Here is a 20,036-nt window from a genome sequence, read left to right on the forward strand (position 1 = left end):
ACTAGCATGTAATACACTGTAATTTTTCACCGATTTAGAAAACCTGTGTTATATATAAATAGATGGTTGATCAGATTCACCGAATTTTTTCTTAACCATAAAATGCTCATCAAATCCCAAAATTTTTGACCCTTTTCTCTCCTCTCTTTCACAACCCAAGACCTATTCCGGTTAACTCCTACCAAAGTAAACCCAAATTATTTATGTTTGGAAGAGAAAAAAAGTAGATTTTGATTTTCAAACACTCTCTCTCTCTCTCCTACCTGAAGCGAATCAGAGAGAAATCAGGAGGAGGAAGAAGACGAAGAAGAGAGATGGAAACAATCAGAAAGCAAGCTTCTAAGCTCAGAGAACAAGTGGCTAGACAGCAACAGGTTACCCCCCTCCCTAATTCATAAAAACCCTAATTCGTATCTCAAAATTTATCACTTTTTTTTTTAAATTGATGGGCTTTGCGCTATTTTATCGGTTTTAGTTGAAGTTGATCCTGTTCTTGATCTAAGTGGGTGGTGTTGGCTTCTGGGTTTTACTTAAATCGATAGTTTTTAGTTGGAAAGTTACAATCTTTGGTCTCTCAAATTGATAATCTTTACTATTACACTTTTGTTGGTTTGAAACTTGTATCTTTGGTGCTATTGTTTTGATTCAACCTATGATTCTCTAAAATTTGATATTTTTCACACAAATTACAGTATTTTGTTGCGATGACTTCTTACTTAACGCTTTCAAAGTATGCTGATGTTTCTCTCTGTTCGCTATTGTAAATTTTGGTGGAGGCTGTTCTGAGACAATTTGGGGGAGGAGGTTATGGAGGTTCAGACACTGTAATAACCGATGAGGAAGAGTTACATCGGCATCAGAAACTGGACAAGCTTTACATCTCAACACGTTCTGCTAAGGTTTTTGATTTTTCCTATCATTCTCTTGCTACTGTTTCTTCATTGTAACCCTGAAACTGCCTTCTTCTTCTTAGCGTTTTCAACGGGACATTGTTCGTGGTGTAGAAGGATATATCATTACAGGATCCAAACAAGTCGAAATAGGTGATTTTTTCTTATGTCTCTAGTTTCTGTTTCATGATTCTTATAATCTTGTTCTGATTAGTTTTGTTGCTGTTAGGGACTAAGTTATGTGAGGATAGTAGGAAATATGGTTCGGAAAATACATGTACAAATGGTAATACACTAACAAGAGCTTCACTAAGCTTCGCAAATGCTCGGGCTCAAATGGAGAAAGAGCGCGGAAATCTCTTGAAGACTTTTGGCACTCAGGTTTCAAAACCGTTTATAGTCTGGCACAATCTATGTAGTTTTTCATTAACAACATAGCTAAGTTTTACATGATGAAGTTATTAGGTCGCTGAGCCACTAAGAGCAATGGTAATGGGAGCTCCATTGGAAGATGCTCGACATCTAGCACAGCGGTATGATCGGATGCGTCAAGAAGCTGAAGCTCAGGTTCTCAGCAGCACCATTTTTTTTTTTTTTTAACTTCTGACACCAACTTGTGTTATCTTACTCATATATTTTTCTTGAACCTACGCAGACTATTGAAGTATCGAGACGGCAAGCTAAAGTTAGAGAGAATCCTGGTAATCCCGAATTAGTTATGAAGTTGGAATCTGCTGAAGCCAAACTACAAGACCTTAATTCAAATATGACAATATTGGGGAGGGAAGCAGCTTCTGCCATGGCCGGAGTAGAAGATCAACAGCAAACCCAAACTCTTCAGCGGCTAATAACTTTGGTACTTTCGTGGACAACTGTTTTGGTAAGACTTGGAAGTTGGTTTGGCCTCAAAATCATTTACCCTCTTTGCTTTGAAATGTTTCTATGAAAAGGTTGAAGCAGAGCGTAGTTATCATCAAAGGATCCTTGAGATTATTGAACGGCTAGAAGGAGAGGTATATATATATCTCCGTTGGTCAAACCTTTCTACATTGTTAATCTCCAAGTGACATGAATTCATTGTATAGATGAGATTTGAGCAACAAAGAATCGAAGCACCTCAAACTCCACAAGTAGAGAACATCACATCCTCGCCTCCTCCTTCACATCAAGAAGCCAACAATGGAGTCAATACTTCTCAAGTGCATAATGGAACATCAGACGCCATGGGTTACTTCTTAGGAGAGGTTAGTGTAATTAATAATGTCACCTTATCAGACTCGCAAGAGCTTCGTTAATATCTTGGTTTGCATATCTATCCTTTACCCGCACAGGTCATGTTTCCATATCAAGCTGATTCAGAGTATGAGCTCAGCTTATCAGTTGGAGACTATGTTGTTATCAGAGAGGTCAGGGGTCAAAATCAAAGCATATAAGATTAATATTTGATCTTTGAGGACTCATTTGCAAGTATTTTTGCTGATCCAGGTAGCGAGTAGCGGGTGGGCAGAAGGAGAATGTAAAGGTAAAGCGGGTTGGTTTCCTTACGACTACATCGAAAGAAGGGACCGTGTCCTCGCAACTAAGGTCATTGAGGTCTTCTAATGGATTGTTTTGGTGGGTTTCAGTGATTCCCGAGACGCTAGTTTTATCTGTATGAAAAAACTTGGTGTTTTTGCCATTGTTCAGTCAGTAACTAGCTAGATTTATTTTTCTTCCTCTCTATACTTTTACACCAATCTGATCATTAAAACAAAATAAATATCATCTCCAATATTCGATGATCTAATCTTTTATGATATGAACGATTAGTGTTCGAGTAAGTATATAACATTGTCCTTAAAAATGTCCTCAAATGTGAAGCTTTAATTAATTTAATTGGACTTCGTTATCAAATCTAATCGTTTGAAAAATAGGGGACAAAAAATTTGATTTTAGAAAACAAGAAAAAAAAAATCAAATTTTAGAGGCTGGCTATACCAAACATTTGACTGAAAAGAGGACAAAAATGTTATCATATATGAATGACCACTAAAAGAAGAAGAAAACGATTTGAACGAACAAAATTACCAAGAAATGGAACCAGAACTCACGACGAAAATTTTCCTCACGTTTTTTTTGTTTGTTCCTTAAAATCAAATACTTTTTGTAGTCAGTATGGCCATGAAAATTACCTACACAATTGACAAGAAAACTCGTGGAAAGTTGGAAGTGTCACATACTTTTCTTTGTGACTCCACTGCCAACGGCAAAATAAATTAAGTCAGTCTTTTGGGACAAGTCTTTGACATGTTAAGAAGATTCAAACTAAAATGAGTAGTAGAGTTGGTATTTTGCTTTAGTTACTATTGGATCAACGGTTGAAGTCAAGCTCGAGAGACACTTGTTTCCTAAGTTGATGGAATCCATGTTATATACTACATATATTCTTCTCTCTCTCTTCTATTGAATACATTAGATGGTACACAAACAACAATATTGGAAAATATATATACAAATTAATGTAAGTTATACACATCCTTCAAAGAAATAACCTAACAACAACACCATTGACTTGAACCAATAAAATAAACAACAGCCATATATAGTCTTCAATTACAATATTCACACTTTTAAACAATTAAAGAATACAAGTCTTTTCAAAGTCTTTTAACTATATAAACAATTCACAAGTCTTTTAATTGACTAAATTAAAGACTATGATGAGAAGACTTGTATTATTAGTTGATTCATTTGAGTGTAAAACATAATTAAAGACTATGGTTTTGTTTTTTTCTTCGGTAGTTTATGTATTTCTACCATCCATGTAATACATAAATTACACAAAGTGACCTTTGACAGCTAGGAAATGTAATGACAACACCCAATTGTAAATAATTGTACAGTTTAATCAATGGAACCAAGGTGATAATTGTATATGTTTTTTTTTTGTTTGATAATTTCTTTCAATGGATAGAAAAATGTAAATTTCGAAGAAGATTAATAATCTAGGAAGGAAAAATAAAAAGAGCAGAGCACGTGACGTGGTAAACCGAGTAGTAGTAGTATATAGAGAGTTGGTTGGGTTCTGTTTTGTTCTTTCTTCTGTAACAAATCTCGAGGCGCCAAAAAAAAAAACTTGAAAGCGGTGATCAGATTCACCGATTTGTCTCTTAACCAAGAAAATGCTAATCAAATCCCAAAGGTTGACCCTTTTTTCTCCTCTCTTCCCCAAACCAAGACCCATTCCGGTTAGCTCCCACCAAGCACTGATCCCTGATTCCGCGCTAACTCGGAGAAAACTCGGTGCGATCACCGCGACTCCTCCTCCGAGTTTTCAGGGAAAGACGGTGGTGGCTAGACGGAGGATCATATTAGAGCGAGTCACGAGGAACTGCGTCGGGGTTGATCGGGAAGAGGAGGAGAAACAGAGAGGGGATCTGGTGAAAGAGAGCATATGGGAACAGATGAAAGAGATCGTGAAGTTCACAGGTCCGGCTATGGGGATGTGGATCTGCGGACCGTTGATGAGCCTCATCGACACTGTCGTCATCGGCCAAGGAAGCTCCATCGAACTCGCTGCTCTTGGTACGCTTTCTTTTTTTTTTCCAATTCAAGATCTGTCTATCTGGATTCTGGTCTATGATATATATATTTCCGGTTAATTCAAAGCCAGTTTCGAACCGGACTGGTCCCCAATAGTAAGTAAATAATAAATAAAACCTGAAACAATCATTCATACTGTTTTGGTTTGTTTACTCTGCTTAGAATCTGTTACACATATTTTGGAACCATGTGGACCTTTACTCTGTTTAGAATCTATTACACATAAAACCATGTGCACCAATTATATAAATTGTTTATAACAAAATTAGGTAAGTGTGTCCATCTATCTGTCTTTATATTGTACAATCATTTTTTCCAGCTAACTATTAGATTTGTGTCGGTTTACCATCTTCAAATTTTTATTTTATTTGCCTTTTGGTAACGTTTTTCCATGACTCTTCTAGAGTGTTTTTTTAAAAATATGAACGTAATTACACAGATTTGTGTATGTGTGTTTTTTTTGGTGTGTGAGAATACGGTAAAAATAGAGTATTTTTTTATTTATACGATGGCTGAGAAAATTACTGGTTTAATAGGACCGGGAACAGTACTATGCGACCACATGAGTTACGTCTTCATGTTCCTCTCCGTGGCTACATCCAATATGGTCGCTACTTCTCTTGCCAAACAGGTTATTTATTTTACTTTTTACTCTTCCAACTTTGACTTGCTTTTTTCTTATGTGGAAACATCTAAAATGTTATTTCTTTTTTTTTCTTGCAGGACAAGAAAGAAGCACAACATCAAATCTCTGTCTTGCTCTTTATTGGTTTGGTTTGTGGACTTATGATGCTTCTGCTCACAAAATTATTTGGACCTTGGGCTGTTACTGGTAAACAATATTTTATATGTTAATTACAAATGTCTGCTTCCCTTTTGAATGAAAAGTATTTAGACTTTTTTCATGGCTCTTTTGTAGCTTTTACTAGAGGGAAGAACATTGAGATTGTACCTGCAGCTAACACATATATTCAGGTTCTTGTTCTTTCGATCCCTTTTCTGTTTCAAATTCGCTTGATGAATGTTCTCTCTTTCTTTAACTGGAATCTCTCTGTCTCGCAGATCCGAGGTTTAGCGTGGCCATTTATCCTTGTTGGATTGGTTGCTCAAAGCGCAAGGTTTCTTACATTTTTCCTTCTTATTAATTAGCTTGAATCGCTAGATGTTCTGTGTCTATTTTTCGCCTCTTTATTACTTGATTTTGATGAGAGAATCTGTATCAGTCTTGGAATGAAGAACTCATGGGGACCTCTTAAGGCATTAGCTGCAGCAACGATCATTAATGGTCTTGGAGATACAATCCTATGCTTGTTTCTTGGACAAGGTATCGCCGGAGCTGCTTGGGCAACAGCTGCTTCTCAGGTAAATATTAAGAAGCCCAAAACTTTTACAATGTAAATAAAGACGCAGAAGATAATTCATTAAGGATTAATTAAATGTGTTTGTATGTTATATATGGCTATAGATTGTTTCAGCTTTTATGATGATGGATTCTCTGAAAAAAGAAGGCTACAATGCTTACTCCTTTGCCATCCCTTCACCGCAAGAACTATGGAAGATTTCTTCACTCGCTGCACCTGTTTTCATCTCCATTTTCTCCAAGATTGCTTTCTATTCTTTCATCATCTACTGTGCCACTTCTATGGGAACTCATGTTTTAGCAGCTCATCAGGTATTTTACAAAGCAGAGATCTTTACGCCGAGCTATGTGAATGTTGTGTATTTTACATTTCTGTTTCCTTTTTTATAGGTGATGGCTCAGACGTACAGGATGTGCAATGTATGGGGTGAGCCACTTTCTCAAACGGCTCAGTCATTTATGCCAGAGATGTTATATGGTGCGAACCGTAACCTTCCAAAGGCTAGAACGTTGCTCAAGTCCCTACTGATTATTGGAGCCACGCTTGGATTAGTCTTGGGAGTTATTGGAACAACGGTTCCAGCTCTGTTTCCTGGGGTCTACACACAAGATAAAGTCATCATAACCGAGGTCTGTTTTTGTGTTTCAAATCAACATTTACTTCATATATATTTTTTAATTTTTTTAATCTTGGTCTATTCTAATCCTTGGTCTGTTCCCAGATGCATAGATTGCTTATACCTTTCTTCATGGCGTTGTCTGCATTGCCTATGACTGTATCACTCGAGGGTACATTGCTGGTAAATTACAAGCTCTTATTCAATTACATGGTTTCTTGAGAAGCAAACAACTTATTACGTAATACTTCTTTTAATTTGTGTAATCTTGAAACAAGATAGTATGCTTAAACTAAACGTTGTTTATTGTTTACCAGGCCGGACGTGATCTCAAATTCGTCAGTTCCGTGATGAGTTCCAGCTTCGTTCTTGGCTGTCTCACACTAATGGTACTTTATTTCCCCTTTTCACAAACCCTAATTGAGATTATAAATCTTCGAAGACTCTTTAAATTTGAGCAACCCTAAAATGACTTTTTGTTACTGTTTAATGACACAGTTCGTGACACGAAGTGGCTATGGTTTACTCGGCTGCTGGTTCGTTCTCGTCGGGTTTCAATGGGTAAACATTTATATGCAAAATGTTATCAGCGATATTCTCTTCGTCAAAATCTGTCTTTTAACCAACATATGCTTTAACATTGCAGGGTCGGTTTGGTCTGTATCTACGGCGGCTTCTTTCACCTGGAGGCATACTTAATTCAGATGAGCTAAGTCCATATACGGCGGAGAAGCTCAAATCCATTTAAGTCTCGGTATGATTTGTGTCTGAGTTGTTGCGAACTATATCTAAGAGTTTGCCAAATAAATGGCTAATTTTGATATATCTAGCAACAAAATAAGCAAGTAACATCGAGCTCTGAGGCTCTAATTATGTCTAGATTCTCCACTTTTTGTCAACATTTTTTTTTTGGTCAGAGCTATGTAAATTCAAAGCATAACAGACAAATAATATTTATCTGTTCTTTTTAATTCTTCTCTCAATTTATGTTCACAACATGGTTAAAGCTTCCTAACAAAGGGGGATTTGGCTTACATTTCAGTGTGATTGTGTTTGTAAATTGTATTCTTGAAGAAAATGAAAATACATAACTAGTCTTGAGATAATAACAATCAAACCGGGTAAAAATTCAAGCCGTTGGAACTCTACTTCCGCCTCTGCGTCCACGTCCATCAGGCCTCTCTTGATACTCTCTTCTCTGCAACAACCACAAGACTGAATGATCTCAAAGTTCAAAACAATATAGAGTAAGAAGCGGGTGTTTCTTGGGGATACTTACAAAGGGTTTAGTGGGTCGAGTGTTTGTGTATTTCTGCCTTCTAGTAATTGACATTCTCTCAACTTCTTTCTTCTTCTCCTCTGCTTTCATTTTGGTGGGACTAGGCCGATACAATATCACAGTCCGCCCGATTTGACCTACTGCTACGGAACCAGTCGCTTCCTCCAAATGCTGAACCGCATCCTCTAGCTCATCGGGCGATGTCTTACGTATTTTCACCTGTTTGTTGTATAAGAATTAACAAGAGACTCGCTCAAGTAAGCATCAGAAAATAAGAGTGCTTCACAGCTTCAATCCATTATCATAGACCAATCAAACAGCAACATTCCTTAAACAAAACATCAAGATTCCACATAATCTCATTGCATACCCCAAAGATGAAAACAATATGAGTTACGAAGTTACAATTCATCTACCCTAAATCCCTGGAGATGACTTCCCTTTCAACTCAGTAGGCCTGAAGATTGAACACAAAACGCTATCAGAGAGACAAAGCACAGAGCCATGTAAAGATGATACCTTTAAAAGCTCGTTCTTCTCGAGAGTCTCGAGGAAGGAGAAAACGACTGAATCAGTAACACCAGATTTGCCTACGAGTTGGCATTTTAATTTATCACCCAAACTATGCGCGTAAGAAGCCAATTCCTTCTTCTCCTTTATGGACAACTTCAAAGCCGAGCCCCGAGCCTTCTTCTTCATCTTCTCTATTTTTTCTTCCTTTTCTCCTAAACCCATCTCCGAAGTCTCCTCAGACGCTTCCGAATCTTCAATTCCTGTCGCGGAAACCACTCCACTGTCCAGCTCATCCTCTTCTCCTTCTTCGTATTCGTATTCTTCTGCGCTGTAATCTTCATCCTCGCTCTCTTCTTCTTCTTCTTCTTCGAGATCTGGTTCATCGACTGAAGAGAAAGATTTCGTTACGAGTGAAGTAGAAGGAGAAGAAAGAGACTTTGAGGAGAACGATTGAAGGCGAGGCTTGTTGGACTGAGAGATTGAAGCGGAGAAGCAAAAGGGTCTAAGAAAGAGACAGACCGAAGACGGTGGTTTGGGATGTCGGAGAATATTGTGGATAAGGTGAGTCGATGAAGAAGACGATGATGCTGTCACTCTCTCCATTGCCACTACCAACGCTCTAAAAATTGGGGTTTGGGGTTTTTATTATAAACCCTTTAAAATTGTACTCCGTAAAAGTGTTACTTACATACAAGTAAAACAACTTACGTTGTGGAATGGGCCAAAGTAGGCCCAACTATGACCCATGTAAAAAATTATATTCTCTTCTTTTTTTCTTGGGTCTACAATGACATCTTCCTTTTTTTTTTTTTCTTGGGCACACGCTTTGCTGCCAAAATATATAATCGGTACGGACCGACACAAATCAGAGTTACAAATTTTGATTAAATAAATTTTCATGTTTGATGATAGATTATATATTTTTCTAGCCTAAAGTAATTTCCATTTTAGGTATGTTAAAGCTAGTGAGGTTTACTAAAACAACACAACGTATTTGTATTTTTTTTTTTTATCTCTCACACTACACTCGACATATCAAGGGGAGGAATTTAAAGATGACACCACATGGCACGTGAGAAAGGGAAAAGCATGCACGTGAGCCAGCTGTGCACTGAAGCTCGAACAATAGAAAGTGAAAGGTGTGACAACTACTTAGCTTCGAGAAGCAGGCACTCTGTATTTTATCTCATTGCGGTAATTCATATTCATTCTATCATTTAATTTGTATGAATTACATAAATAACGCATAAAAATGTGAGTGTGTAATATGTACAGTACAGATCTGGACCTTTTAAATAGAAACAAAAAATAAAATAATGTGAAGTTAAATTGATAGATTTTCTAGAAACATACAAAGACATGTCGAATATTTTTGGTTTGAATCAGAAGCATTATCCAAATTTACGTGTTCCCCCAAGAGGCTAAGACGATTTCCAACAATTATTGTCGTTGCTGTTATAAATTATTGTTAATACTAATAATAATAGAAATTATTACTTCTCTGATTATTTAATGAAACACAAGATTCCACATGATAATGCTTAAGCACTAATGTCGATCCTAATATGAAATACTCGATTCAATGTAATTACTTTGAAAATGAAATGAAACATTTCTTGGATCATATATGTATACTTATATAAGTTAAATGTTACGTTATCATCGTACTCAATTTTGAAAATTTTCTTTAATGATGTTTGTTGTTGGTATATCAATTTAGCCTTAGATGTCAAATCAAAACATGGAAAACATAATTTATTGTTTTTTTTTTTAACACCCTTGCAAACTTTATTAATCAGAAATATCATTGTTTACAACAGAAACAATGGAAACAGGGATCTGTCCTAGTCGCTGCTGAAAGTAAGAACGATTTTTAATACACCTACTAGTGTGCAAATATTACGAAATATACATAATTACCCTTTGTCGTCAATAATGTAGTAGTAACCCTAATTAGCGTCTGGTCTTACGTGTAAAGCGGTTATCAGGATTCAGGAGAAAGGAGCAGCGAGATCACATGACATGGTGGTCATGGCCTCATGGGTGGGTGCGTGTGGCTAAACATAAATCTTTTTTAATTAATCAGCCGGTTCCTCACCGTCCAATTATTATCGCGCGTGTCTCCACTCTTCTCTTGATGCGCGTGGAGTAACATTTTGTATTTTCGAGAAATATATGGTTACGTAATTTGCAATGCAATGTCTCGCGGTAAAGGTAGAAGTATAGAACCGGAACTCAAGTCAGATCAATCTCCGTGTATGATTGTGTCGCATCCAATGTTTAATAACGTACTTTCTACATTTGTATCACATAAAACGTATAATTTGATTGACGACTTTTACCACACAAAACATTTTTTTACTGTATTAATGTACGTTTAAATACATTTTTTTGTCTACACGTTTCGCTTTATACCATTGTTATCACCTTCCGATATAATGGAACAACACTATTATATATATATATATGTCCAACTTGGGACATTTTATATATGACGATGGACGTATAAAGCTTTTTGCAGATTTATACGTGCTGGTAACTCCACTCCATATACAATCATCTTTGATAAGTTGCAACTCCATACATATTGAGGTTTATCGTTGGCGTTTTTTTAATATATATTTTTTAGATACAAACAATATTATATCTAAATCAAAACTTAGACGATTAACACCTAAAACATGTAAACGCCAGGAGACAGTATATATATAATTGAAAACGTCGTTGACAATATTTTGAGTCATGCTGTTTTCTCTGTTCCTACGATGACAAAAATTACTTAACCAATTAGTAGTTATGAAATCTGAGTAGTGTTTTGCAGAATGCTACATATCTTCTATTTATCATAATAAGAAAATTCAAAGCAATGCTCAAATAATTTAAAATTTTCATAAGCATAGGAGACTTCCAAAATGGAGTTTATAAAGAAAAAATACTGTAATTGATCAACAAGATATCTATCTCAATCGTATAGATGATACGTTACTTAATTTGGGTTTGGGGTTACTATTGAGTGCTGACATTTATGTTGTGCTTGAAATGGAAATTAACCGTAGCATCTTTCTTAAGTAATAATTATATATCATATAGTATGAAGTAGGAGAAGAAGGATAAAAAGGGGAAATTACTGTATTTGGTCAGCCATTGTTATTCCCGCTCGTCTCGTAGCTTGAAATATTTTCGAAAACCTTGTTTTTTTTTTTTTTAATTTTTAACCGGTGCGCGCTTTTTTCATTAAACCATTTATTAACACGGTGGTGGTCTGGATCTGGTCTTCAATAATACCACATCAGCATACAGTAAAAACTACTTTAAATTATTCATTTTTTTAAATATTTTTTTTCTTCTCACCCAAAAAAAAAAAATCATTTCTTTTTGTATTGTCGTCCTCTTCCCAAAAATAATTTTCAACTACCACAATTAATATAATAAATTAAAAAAATAGCGTCTATTTGGAAAGGCATAGAGAGAAAATACAAAATTCAAAATCTGAATTTTCTCAGCCTCCTCGTTTCTTCACCCACAGGAGAGAGAAATCTGAATTCACCTTCTCTCTCCCTCAATTCGATCTTCATCTCTCTCTCTACAGCAGCTTCGCTTAAAGAAGACGAAACAATCTCTCTATCTTCTATGGTCTCACCATCCCTCTCTACCGTCTCCTAGCAAAAAAAACGCCCAAGCCAAAGAAGAAGAGAGGAGAAGAGAGAGAGGAGATGTTACAATGATGATTTATTCTTCTTATGTCCCCAGCCATGTGAGCTCCCACTGACACATTCTCTGCATCTTCGGAAGTTTTGTTTTGTTGATTCTTCTCACCGACCGAGTCGCCGGGTTTACCGAGTTGACTTCCCTCCTCGAGTTTCGAGGTTTGTGGATGGATGGCTTCATCCTCCTCCAGAACTAGAAGCAGTAGACCTCCAAGTCCCGCTTCTTCCACTTCTTCTTCTCATCTCAGCAACCGTCTCGTTCCTCGTTCTTCCTCCACCTCTGCTTCCTCCTTGATTAACTCCGGCACCGGAATCGGCTCCCGATCTATGACGCATAGTCACACCTTCTCCGACTCGGGCCTTATCGGCTCCGGCAGCTTTGGAATTGGATCGCCTGTACCTTACCCCTCAGAGGAGCTTCTCGGTGAGCCTATGGAGGAGACTATTAGCTCTGAGCGGGATAGTATCTCCGTAACCGTTCGTTTTCGACCATTGAGGTATGTTAGATCTGATCGCCATGGCCCAGATCTATTCTATAGAGATTACAGTTTCCTATAGATGCAATTGAAGTCGTCTTTTTTTTTTGGGGTTTTCAAATTCACGCTAAAGATTTTCGTTCTTTCTTTGCGGGTTGCAGTGATAGAGAGTATCAAAGAGGAGATGAAGTTGCCTGGTACCCTGATGGCGATACATTGGTCAGGCACGAGTACAATCCACTCACTGCTTACGCATTCGGTATTTGGTTCACCTCAATTATTCTCTTGCCAATTGCTTGTTTTTATTGATTATTTTGTGTTTGAGTGAATGTTTTTCCAATTTTGTTTTGATGCCAGATAAAGTTTTTGGACCACAAGCAACTACTATAGACGTTTATGATGTAGCTGCAAGGCCAGTAGTCAAGGCAGCAATGGAAGGTGTTAACGGTAAGGAACATTGCTGCTTATTCAGCTTTACCATATTTGTGTGTTTTCATAGAAATATCCTCAGGGCCAATTGGTATCCTACTAGTATTTCTTGCAACATATTTTCTGACTTTAGGGTTGGAAATTTGACAGGAACCGTTTTTGCTTATGGTGTTACTAGCAGTGGAAAGACACATACAATGCATGTAAGTTTTTTTTTCGTAACACATGTGCTATGAATTGGGGTCTCACTTCTTTGACTTGGTTCCCCATTGGTATCTTTTGGTTATTCTGGGTTACTCTAAACATATTCATGGTAGTAAAAGATACCATACAAAGACCACTTGCACTTGCCATAATTTATGGCTGATGGTTATGTGAGTTGGGTATGCTCGTATGAATGGAATTTTTAGGTCTTCATTTAGATTGGCTGTGCTTATCTTTAGTTAAGTAGCTACCTGGAAAGTTGGGTCTTTAGTTCCCGGCCAAACAAGTAGAACCTATGTCTGATGCTCTTTTTGTTCTCCCATTGGTTCCTTTTGCAATATGCATAGGGTGATCAAGAATCTCCTGGGATCATACCGCTAGCTATAAAAGACGTGTTCAGTATCATCCAGGATGTAAGTGGTCTTAACGGGGTTCATATCTTTTCTCATCTTAACACGACTTTGTTATATGGCTACGTTTTTATATTTCAGACTCCAGGAAGGGAGTTCTTGCTCCGTGTTTCATATCTTGAAATATATAATGAGGTAAGTGGAATTTTTATCCTTGATATTTAACTTGCTAAGACCTGAATAGTAGATAATTTAGACTAGGATATATTTTCTTTTTCTTCTGCCTTATCTTTGAGAACTATAATCCTTAACAATGTAGAAAATTGGGTGACTACTCATGATCTTCTTAGTTTTACATGTGTGCTTCTTTGTTGCAGCTGTCTGCAGTTTATCTGATATTCGTCTTTGTATCAGGTGATAAATGATTTACTGGATCCAACGGGCCAAAATTTACGTGTTAGAGAGGATTCCCAGGTTTGCTTCAACCTGTATAGAATGCTTAGCTTACTCCATTCCTTTCTTACACACGCACAAGCATTGTGCTCTGAATAGGATAAATTTGAATATATTACCTTAGAATCACATATGAATTTGATATCATTTGAAAAAACATAATGAACTATATTGCATTGTTTTCTTTCTAGGGCACTTATGTTGAGGGTATCAAGGAAGAAGTTGTTTTGTCTCCTGGTCACGCACTATCGTTTATTGCTGCTGGGGAAGGTTATTAGGAAATATAACCGCTGAGCCTGAAACATGTTTTGATTTTATAAACTCTTTCTGTTCCGCCTCTACTTAACATTCCTGTTGTTTTCAATTGTAGAACACCGTCATGTTGGTTCAAATAATTTCAATTTATTGAGCAGCAGAAGCCACACTATATTTACACTGGTACGTATTCTTTAGCCTTTTCTCAGTGTCTCGGCATGCTTATTTTTTTTTTGCTCTTACAAGTGTCCTTACAATGTCCATGTTTGGATGTCTAATTTGTATCTGTCTGCAGATGGTTGAAAGTAGTGCTACTGGAGATGAATACGATGGAGTTATCTTTTCTCAACTCGTAAGGATTCTTTCCTTAGTTATTGTATAAGATCATTTAGTTTTGAAGATGAGACCTAACTGTATATTTTCTTGTTTAGAATTTGATTGACTTAGCGGGATCTGAGAGTTCCAAAACTGAAACAACTGGATTGAGGAGAAAGGAGGGTTCATACATCAACAAGAGTCTTCTAACTCTTGGAACTGTAGGTGTCTTTTCTTAATCCGAGCTGTCTTTTCATTTTTCATCTGTTTCTTGCTTGATTGATGCCTGATTTTCTGATAAGTAGTCTGTTACCCTTATTGTACCTTTTGCTTGTAGGTGATAGCATCTTTAGTCACTTACATCTTTATGATGGTAGGGCGTTTTACTTATAAATATCTCTTGTTGTTTCATTTATGAAGGTGATCGGAAAACTAAGTGAGGGTAAGGCAACTCATATTCCCTATCGTGACTCTAAGCTAACTCGTCTTCTGCAATCTTCATTAAGTGGTCATGGACATGTATCGGTAAGACCCTTCTGTATTTCTTGCCATACTGGTTTCCCATGGTTGACTTTCTTACAATTATTTGATTGCGATACTCGTATCATATTATGTTTATATTGACTATCTGTAATGAACACTAAGCTCATGCTGATCCACCATAACAACAGAGAAACTAATTGAGTTTTTTTGTTTCTTTTTGTAGCTCATATGTACAATTACTCCTGCGTCAAGCAGTAGTGAGGAAACTCATAATACGTTGAAGTTTGCCAGCAGGGCAAAGAGTATTGAAATATATGCTTCACGCAATCAGGTGATGTTTTAACCTGGTTTACAGTAAATTACTTTGCTATACTCATGGGTATAAGCTTGAAACTCTGCTTAATTTTTATTTTCTACATTCCTAAAAAGCAGATTATAGATGAGAAATCATTAATTAAGAAATATCAAAGAGAAATCTCAACCCTCAAACTAGAACTTGACCAGCTTAGAAGGGGTATGCTTGTTGGTGTCAGTCATGAAGAGTTAATGAGCTTAAAGCAACAGGTTCTGACCTCTCCCAAGACCTTCATCCTGAATAATTCTTACTGTGTTTCTAAGGCAGTGAATTAACTAATTATCCATTTATCACAACAGTTAGAAGAAGGTCAAGTGAAAATGCAATCAAGATTGGAGGAAGAAGAAGAAGCCAAAGCAGCTCTAATGAGCAGAATCCAAAAGCTTACGAAGCTCATACTCGTCTCTACCAAGAATTCAATTCCTGGGTATTTGGGTGATATACCCACTCTCCAGCGCAGTCTCTCTGCGGGTAAAAATGATGTAAGTTTTCTGCTCACACAAGTGGTCCAACCAAATTTGATGAATTCTTGCTATTTCAGATAGCTAAACGGTTTTAGCCATTCGGTTAGATATTTTATCCAGTTGGAGATGGCCCAACCGAAGAATTTTTGGAATAGTTGGTTTTGATGTTATAACCTCAATAAGTATTTTTTTTTTTTTTTTTTTCCTATTGCTGCATGTTGCTTCCACATCTCAGAAGCTGTTTGAAAACACAATGGCTAATATTTTCATCTCTTTCCTTTTTAGAAATTCGATTCTCTACTGTTGGAAAGTGATAATCTGGGATCTCCATCTTCGACCTTGGCTCTTGTATCAGAAACTTCTTTAGGTTTTAACCACAGGCGATCGTCTAGCAAGCTGAACGACGAAAACTCGCCGGGTGCAGAATCTACTCAAGTGAGTAAATTACCCTAAAGTTTCTATTGATTGTTAGAAAAATGGTATCTTATTGTCGTGGGCTTGTGACTTTTTGTAGGGTGTCATGACGCCGGATGAAATTGATCTTCTGGTTGAACAAGTTAAGATGCTTGCTGGTGAGATAGCTTTCAGTTCTAGCACACTAAAGCGTTTGATGGACCAGTCCGTAAATGATCCGGAAAACTCACAAACTCAGGTAAAATAGTAGTGTTGTCCAACTGAAGTGGCAAAGATGACTTACACACGTAATAAATTACTTCTTGCAGATACAGAATCTGGAACGCGAGATTCACGAAAAGCAAAGACAAATGAGAGCATTGGAACAGCTCATAATTGAGAGTGGTGAAGCTTCAATTGCCAACGCATCATTAGTTGAGATGCAACAGGTATTTAACCTCCACATCTCACTGTGAAAACATGATGTTTGGCCCTTTCAAAGTCAGCATAAATATCATTCTCTCTTGTTGTTTTCAGAAAGTTATGAGTCTGATGACGCAGTGCAATGAAAAGAGCTTTGAGCTTGAGGTGAGGAAAATAATCTTTTATTGAAAGGACTGCTCTTTTAACGAAAGTACCGCCTTGTTTTCTACATTAGCAAATCAGAAGCTTGCTTAGATTCACTATATGTTTGAACTAAGTTCTACCTCTGTCACAGATCAAATCAGCTGATAATTGCATTCTCCAAGAACAACTACAGAAAAAGGTCAGTAGCATGTTTTTTTCTCATACTGAAGTGGTGACTAATTCTCATCTTTCTACTCAGTTCTCGTATTGTTCTGGAAAAAATGCTTCTTACCACACTTGCTTCAACAATGCAGTGTACCGAGAACAAAGAACTACATGAAAAGGTGAATCTTCTAGAGCAACGCTTGAATGCAGTATCTAGTGAGAAATCCTCACCATCTTGTTCCGATAAAGCGGTATCTGGGGAGTATGCAGAAGAACTTAAAAAGAAAATGCAATCGCAGGTAAAATATACAAACATACATTCTTAATTCTCACAAGTATCCCAGTAAATACAAACGTTCATGTTTTATACAAGTATCATGTAAAGTAGATTTATGCATTTATTGTAAATCTGATCCTCTCTTTATGCTAACATAAATATCATTCTTACATGAATGTTTATTTTTTGTATGTAGGAAATTGAGAATGAAGAGTTGAAGCTAGAACATGTGCAAATCGTGGAAGAGAACAGTGGGTTACGAGTACAAAATCAAAAACTAGCTGAAGAAGCTTCATATGCTAAGGAGTTAGCCTCTGCTGCAGCTGTTGAACTGAAAAATCTGGCTAGCGAAGTAACAAAACTCTCACTACAAAACACAAAACTAGAAAAAGAATTAGCAACTGCAAGAGACTTGGCTCAAACGCGTAATCCCATGAACGGATTAAATCGCAAGTACAATGATGGGGCAAGGCCAGGAAGAAAGGGAAGGATTTCTTCAAGTAGGTCAAGTGGAGATGAGTTTGACTCATGGAATCTAGACCCAGAAGATCTAAGAATGGAGTTGCAAGTAAGGAAACAGCGAGAGGTGGCTCTTGAGTCTGCACTTGCAGAGAAAGAGTTTATAGAAGACGAATACAGGAAAAAAGCAGAAGAGGCAAAGAGAAGAGAGGAAGCTTTAGAAAACGATTTGGCAAACATGTGGGTACTTGTTGCGAAGTTGAAGAAAGACAATGGTGCATTGCCTGAACCCAATGTCACTGAGCCTGCAAAAGAATTAGAGAAGAGACAAAGCAATGCGGTTCTGAAAGAGAGACAAGTCTCGATTGCACCGAGACAACCTGACGTAATAGTAGTAGCTAAAACCGAAGAGACACCAAAAGAGGAACCACTTGTTGCTCGTCTCAAGGTAAATGTAATGTGATGAGTTTTCTACATTTACCTGTGAATCAGTCTTTTCTTTCAAATATACTAACAAGATCTTGTAATAATGAGACAGGCACGAATGCAAGAAATGAAGGAGAAAGAGATGAAATCGCAAGCGAATGGAGACACAAATTCTCACATTTGTAAAGTATGTTTCGAATCTCCCACTGCAGCAATTCTACTCCCTTGCCGTCATTTCTGCTGTAAGTCGTAACTCTATCTCCATGAAACCTCAGTCTCTTCTTTTACAAGTTGTAGCAAAATATGATTTTTATATTACTTTCTTAATCTCTGTTTCATTTTACAGTATGTAAATCCTGTTCCCTTGCTTGCTCTGAATGCCCAATTTGCCGTACAAAGATCTCTGATCGACTCTTTGCATTTCCGTCTTGACCAATCAAAGGTACCTTGGAAGCGTCTGTTATTTTACATTTCATATTAGGTTCTTTTTTGGTTCATCAATTGTAGAAATCGAACTGAAGTTTAAAACTAAGTTTGGATTGTATATCACAGTTGTATATCAGAAACTCAAAAGTTTCAGTTTGGTTTTTGATATGTAAAAAACAGAAGCTGACTTGACATGCCCAAATTTTAAGCTCTTTTAGGTTCAGTGTTTGGATTTATTACTTATTAGTGTCAACCTGATTGACCACTGTTTTGGTCATACAACAATATGTAGATATTGATTGAGTCGCATGATTGATTATGCAGATCTCCAAGAACTGTGGGTGAAGCCTGTTGCTATATATTTTGAGGAAAGAACAGGTTGGGATTTTTTTTTATTTTTTTTTTCTTTTAATTAGTCTTTGGCTCTTTTGTATGTAATATTATTATGTCTATCCTTCTATGCTTTATATTTTATATTTGTCATTAAAAATGGGGGAAAAATGAAAAATTTAAACATATACATGTGGACGACATGTCTTCTTCACTTTTCCCTTCTTGCCAAAAATATCTACACTCCGTCAGTTTTAATTAACAATCGACATTCATTTCTAAATATTGTATACCAAAACTCTCTATTACAAAACAAACGGAAACTAATATTGGCTTATCAATCAAGTTAGTTTTCCTATTTGATCCGCTCGTGAAGAAAAAAAATATGTATTAACACATCTGATACCAGACTTTAGAAAATTTGGTTCATAATAGCCATACGTTGTACAGAAAAAAAGTACTTCATTTTAGAAAATATGCTTAACAAATCCAATACTAGAGGTTTTGAGAATGACACTAAAGAAGTTGCTGGTGAAGAATGGGAATTTATAATTTAGTCATATCGACGTGTAAGGACTCCTAATTGGGGAGGTTGGAATACTTCAATTATGTCGAAGATGAGGATGGTGGAGAAGGTTGGGCAGAAGCTTGGGATATAGATCTCCATCTTTTTGGTCTCAATTTTAATGAGGATGATGGAGAAGAATGAGAGATGTTGAGCATGCTATATATATAATTCAAAACTGCTACAAAAATAGATAGGAAATTTGGAAAAAAACAAATTAAACAAGAGCCAAAGGTTGAAGTAGTAAAATATATTTCAAAATTGTCACAAGATTTAACTTGTATACGATATCGGAAAATTGAATTATATTTTATAAGTAGCTGTACTTTTTTGTAAATTTTCTCTTTATGTAGTTAGTTTTCATCTTGTGCATAAATCTTAACGTTTCTTATTAGCTAATAACTCACAAATTAGCGGTTTTGAAAAATAAATAATTCATTAAAGATAATTTTATCAAAAACGTATGAAATTATCGAATATATATTATATTTAAATTTTGGTTGAAAAAAATATAGAATATTCACTTTTTCAAGAAAAGATTGAAAAACAAAATTCTTTATAAGAAATCATTGAAACAATTGTGGGTGACGAGTTTTATTCACACGATAAAACCACTTTAATGTGTTATATATATTTGACCATTCAATAAATTTGGGTCAATATGTCAAAATCCAAATCCGTATATATATTGACAAA

General features: G+C 36.4%; 4 protein-coding genes across 4 annotated transcripts; 3 read left to right on the forward strand and 1 right to left on the reverse strand.

Moving 5' to 3' along the window:
* Positions 1 to 211: 211 nt before the first annotated feature.
* LOC17877961 (SH3 domain-containing protein 2) lies at positions 212 to 2,676 on the forward strand. Its single transcript, XM_006282591.2, has 10 exons — positions 212 to 374; positions 777 to 899; positions 974 to 1,043; positions 1,120 to 1,271; positions 1,356 to 1,457; positions 1,546 to 1,746; positions 1,841 to 1,903; positions 1,976 to 2,134; positions 2,222 to 2,296; positions 2,376 to 2,676. Exons 1-10 carry the CDS (start codon positions 315 to 317, stop codon positions 2,490 to 2,492), a joined length of 1,122 nt encoding a protein of 373 aa, XP_006282653.1. The 5' UTR covers positions 212 to 314; the 3' UTR covers positions 2,493 to 2,676.
* Positions 2,677 to 3,990: 1,314 nt separating this feature from the next.
* LOC17880448 (protein DETOXIFICATION 47, chloroplastic) lies at positions 3,991 to 7,420 on the forward strand. Its single transcript, XM_006283434.2, has 12 exons — positions 3,991 to 4,454; positions 5,009 to 5,103; positions 5,196 to 5,304; positions 5,392 to 5,447; positions 5,535 to 5,590; positions 5,696 to 5,834; positions 5,938 to 6,144; positions 6,223 to 6,462; positions 6,555 to 6,632; positions 6,767 to 6,838; positions 6,948 to 7,010; positions 7,096 to 7,420. The coding sequence occupies exons 1-12, from the start codon at positions 4,052 to 4,054 to the stop codon at positions 7,195 to 7,197; spliced, it is 1,620 nt and encodes a 539-aa protein (XP_006283496.1). The 5' UTR covers positions 3,991 to 4,051; the 3' UTR covers positions 7,198 to 7,420.
* Positions 7,403 to 8,879, reverse strand: LOC17879749 (cyclic nucleotide-gated cation channel beta-1). The gene is made up of 3 exons (XM_006282625.2): positions 8,248 to 8,879; positions 7,729 to 7,947; positions 7,403 to 7,647 (listed from the first exon to the last, which is right to left on the reverse strand). The coding sequence occupies exons 1-3, from the start codon at positions 8,842 to 8,844 to the stop codon at positions 7,579 to 7,581; spliced, it is 885 nt and encodes a 294-aa protein (XP_006282687.1). The 5' UTR covers positions 8,845 to 8,879; the 3' UTR covers positions 7,403 to 7,578.
* A 2,853-nt stretch (positions 8,880 to 11,732) lies between these two features.
* Positions 11,733 to 18,902, forward strand: LOC17879506 (kinesin-like protein KIN-7D, mitochondrial). Its single transcript, XM_006282985.2, has 25 exons — positions 11,733 to 12,445; positions 12,586 to 12,683; positions 12,782 to 12,871; positions 13,004 to 13,056; positions 13,405 to 13,470; positions 13,549 to 13,602; positions 13,822 to 13,881; positions 14,052 to 14,130; positions 14,231 to 14,298; positions 14,411 to 14,467; positions 14,547 to 14,651; positions 14,851 to 14,955; positions 15,137 to 15,244; positions 15,346 to 15,477; positions 15,568 to 15,750; positions 16,018 to 16,167; positions 16,247 to 16,384; positions 16,455 to 16,574; positions 16,663 to 16,713; positions 16,844 to 16,891; positions 17,007 to 17,156; positions 17,331 to 18,041; positions 18,132 to 18,261; positions 18,366 to 18,461; positions 18,770 to 18,902. Exons 1-24 carry the CDS (start codon positions 12,120 to 12,122, stop codon positions 18,449 to 18,451), a joined length of 3,168 nt encoding a protein of 1,055 aa, XP_006283047.1. The 5' UTR covers positions 11,733 to 12,119; the 3' UTR covers positions 18,452 to 18,461; positions 18,770 to 18,902.
* The last annotated feature ends 1,134 nt before the right edge of the window (positions 18,903 to 20,036 follow it).

The sequence above is a fragment of the Capsella rubella genome, unplaced genomic scaffold, assembly GCF_000375325.1.
Source record: "Capsella rubella cultivar Monte Gargano unplaced genomic scaffold, Caprub1_0 scaffold_7, whole genome shotgun sequence".
Classification (NCBI taxonomy): Eukaryota; Viridiplantae; Streptophyta; class Magnoliopsida; order Brassicales; family Brassicaceae; genus Capsella; species Capsella rubella.

Bases quoted from the DNA above. Each gene is read 5' to 3' on its own strand.
- LOC17877961 (XM_006282591.2), top strand. From the start codon at position 315: ATGGAAACAATCAGAAAGCAAGCTTCTAAGCTCAGAGAACAAGTGGCT. The intron at 900-973 runs GTTTTTGATTTT...TCTTCTTCTTAG, and splicing joins TCTCAACACGTTCTGCTAAG to CGTTTTCAACGGGACATTGT. The intron at 1,044-1,119 runs GTGATTTTTTCT...TGTTGCTGTTAG, and splicing joins ATCCAAACAAGTCGAAATAG to GGACTAAGTTATGTGAGGAT.
- LOC17880448 (XM_006283434.2), top strand. From the start codon at position 4,052: ATGCTAATCAAATCCCAAAGGTTGACCCTTTTTTCTCCTCTCTTCCCC. The intron at 5,591-5,695 runs GTTTCTTACATT...AATCTGTATCAG, and splicing joins TTGGTTGCTCAAAGCGCAAG to TCTTGGAATGAAGAACTCAT. The intron at 6,839-6,947 runs GTACTTTATTTC...TTAATGACACAG, and splicing joins TTGGCTGTCTCACACTAATG to TTCGTGACACGAAGTGGCTA.
- LOC17879749 (XM_006282625.2), bottom strand. From the start codon at position 8,844: ATGGAGAGAGTGACAGCATCATCGTCTTCTTCATCGACTCACCTTATC. The intron at 7,948-8,247 runs GTATCATCTTTA...TACAACAAACAG, and splicing joins AGAAGAACGAGCTTTTAAAG to GTGAAAATACGTAAGACATC. The intron at 7,648-7,728 runs GTAAGTATCCCC...TGGTTGTTGCAG, and splicing joins CTCGACCCACTAAACCCTTT to AGAAGAGAGTATCAAGAGAG.
- LOC17879506 (XM_006282985.2), top strand. From the start codon at position 12,120: ATGGCTTCATCCTCCTCCAGAACTAGAAGCAGTAGACCTCCAAGTCCC. The intron at 12,684-12,781 runs GTATTTGGTTCA...TTTTGATGCCAG, and splicing joins ACTCACTGCTTACGCATTCG to ATAAAGTTTTTGGACCACAA. The intron at 17,157-17,330 runs GTAAAATATACA...TTTTGTATGTAG, and splicing joins AAAAGAAAATGCAATCGCAG to GAAATTGAGAATGAAGAGTT.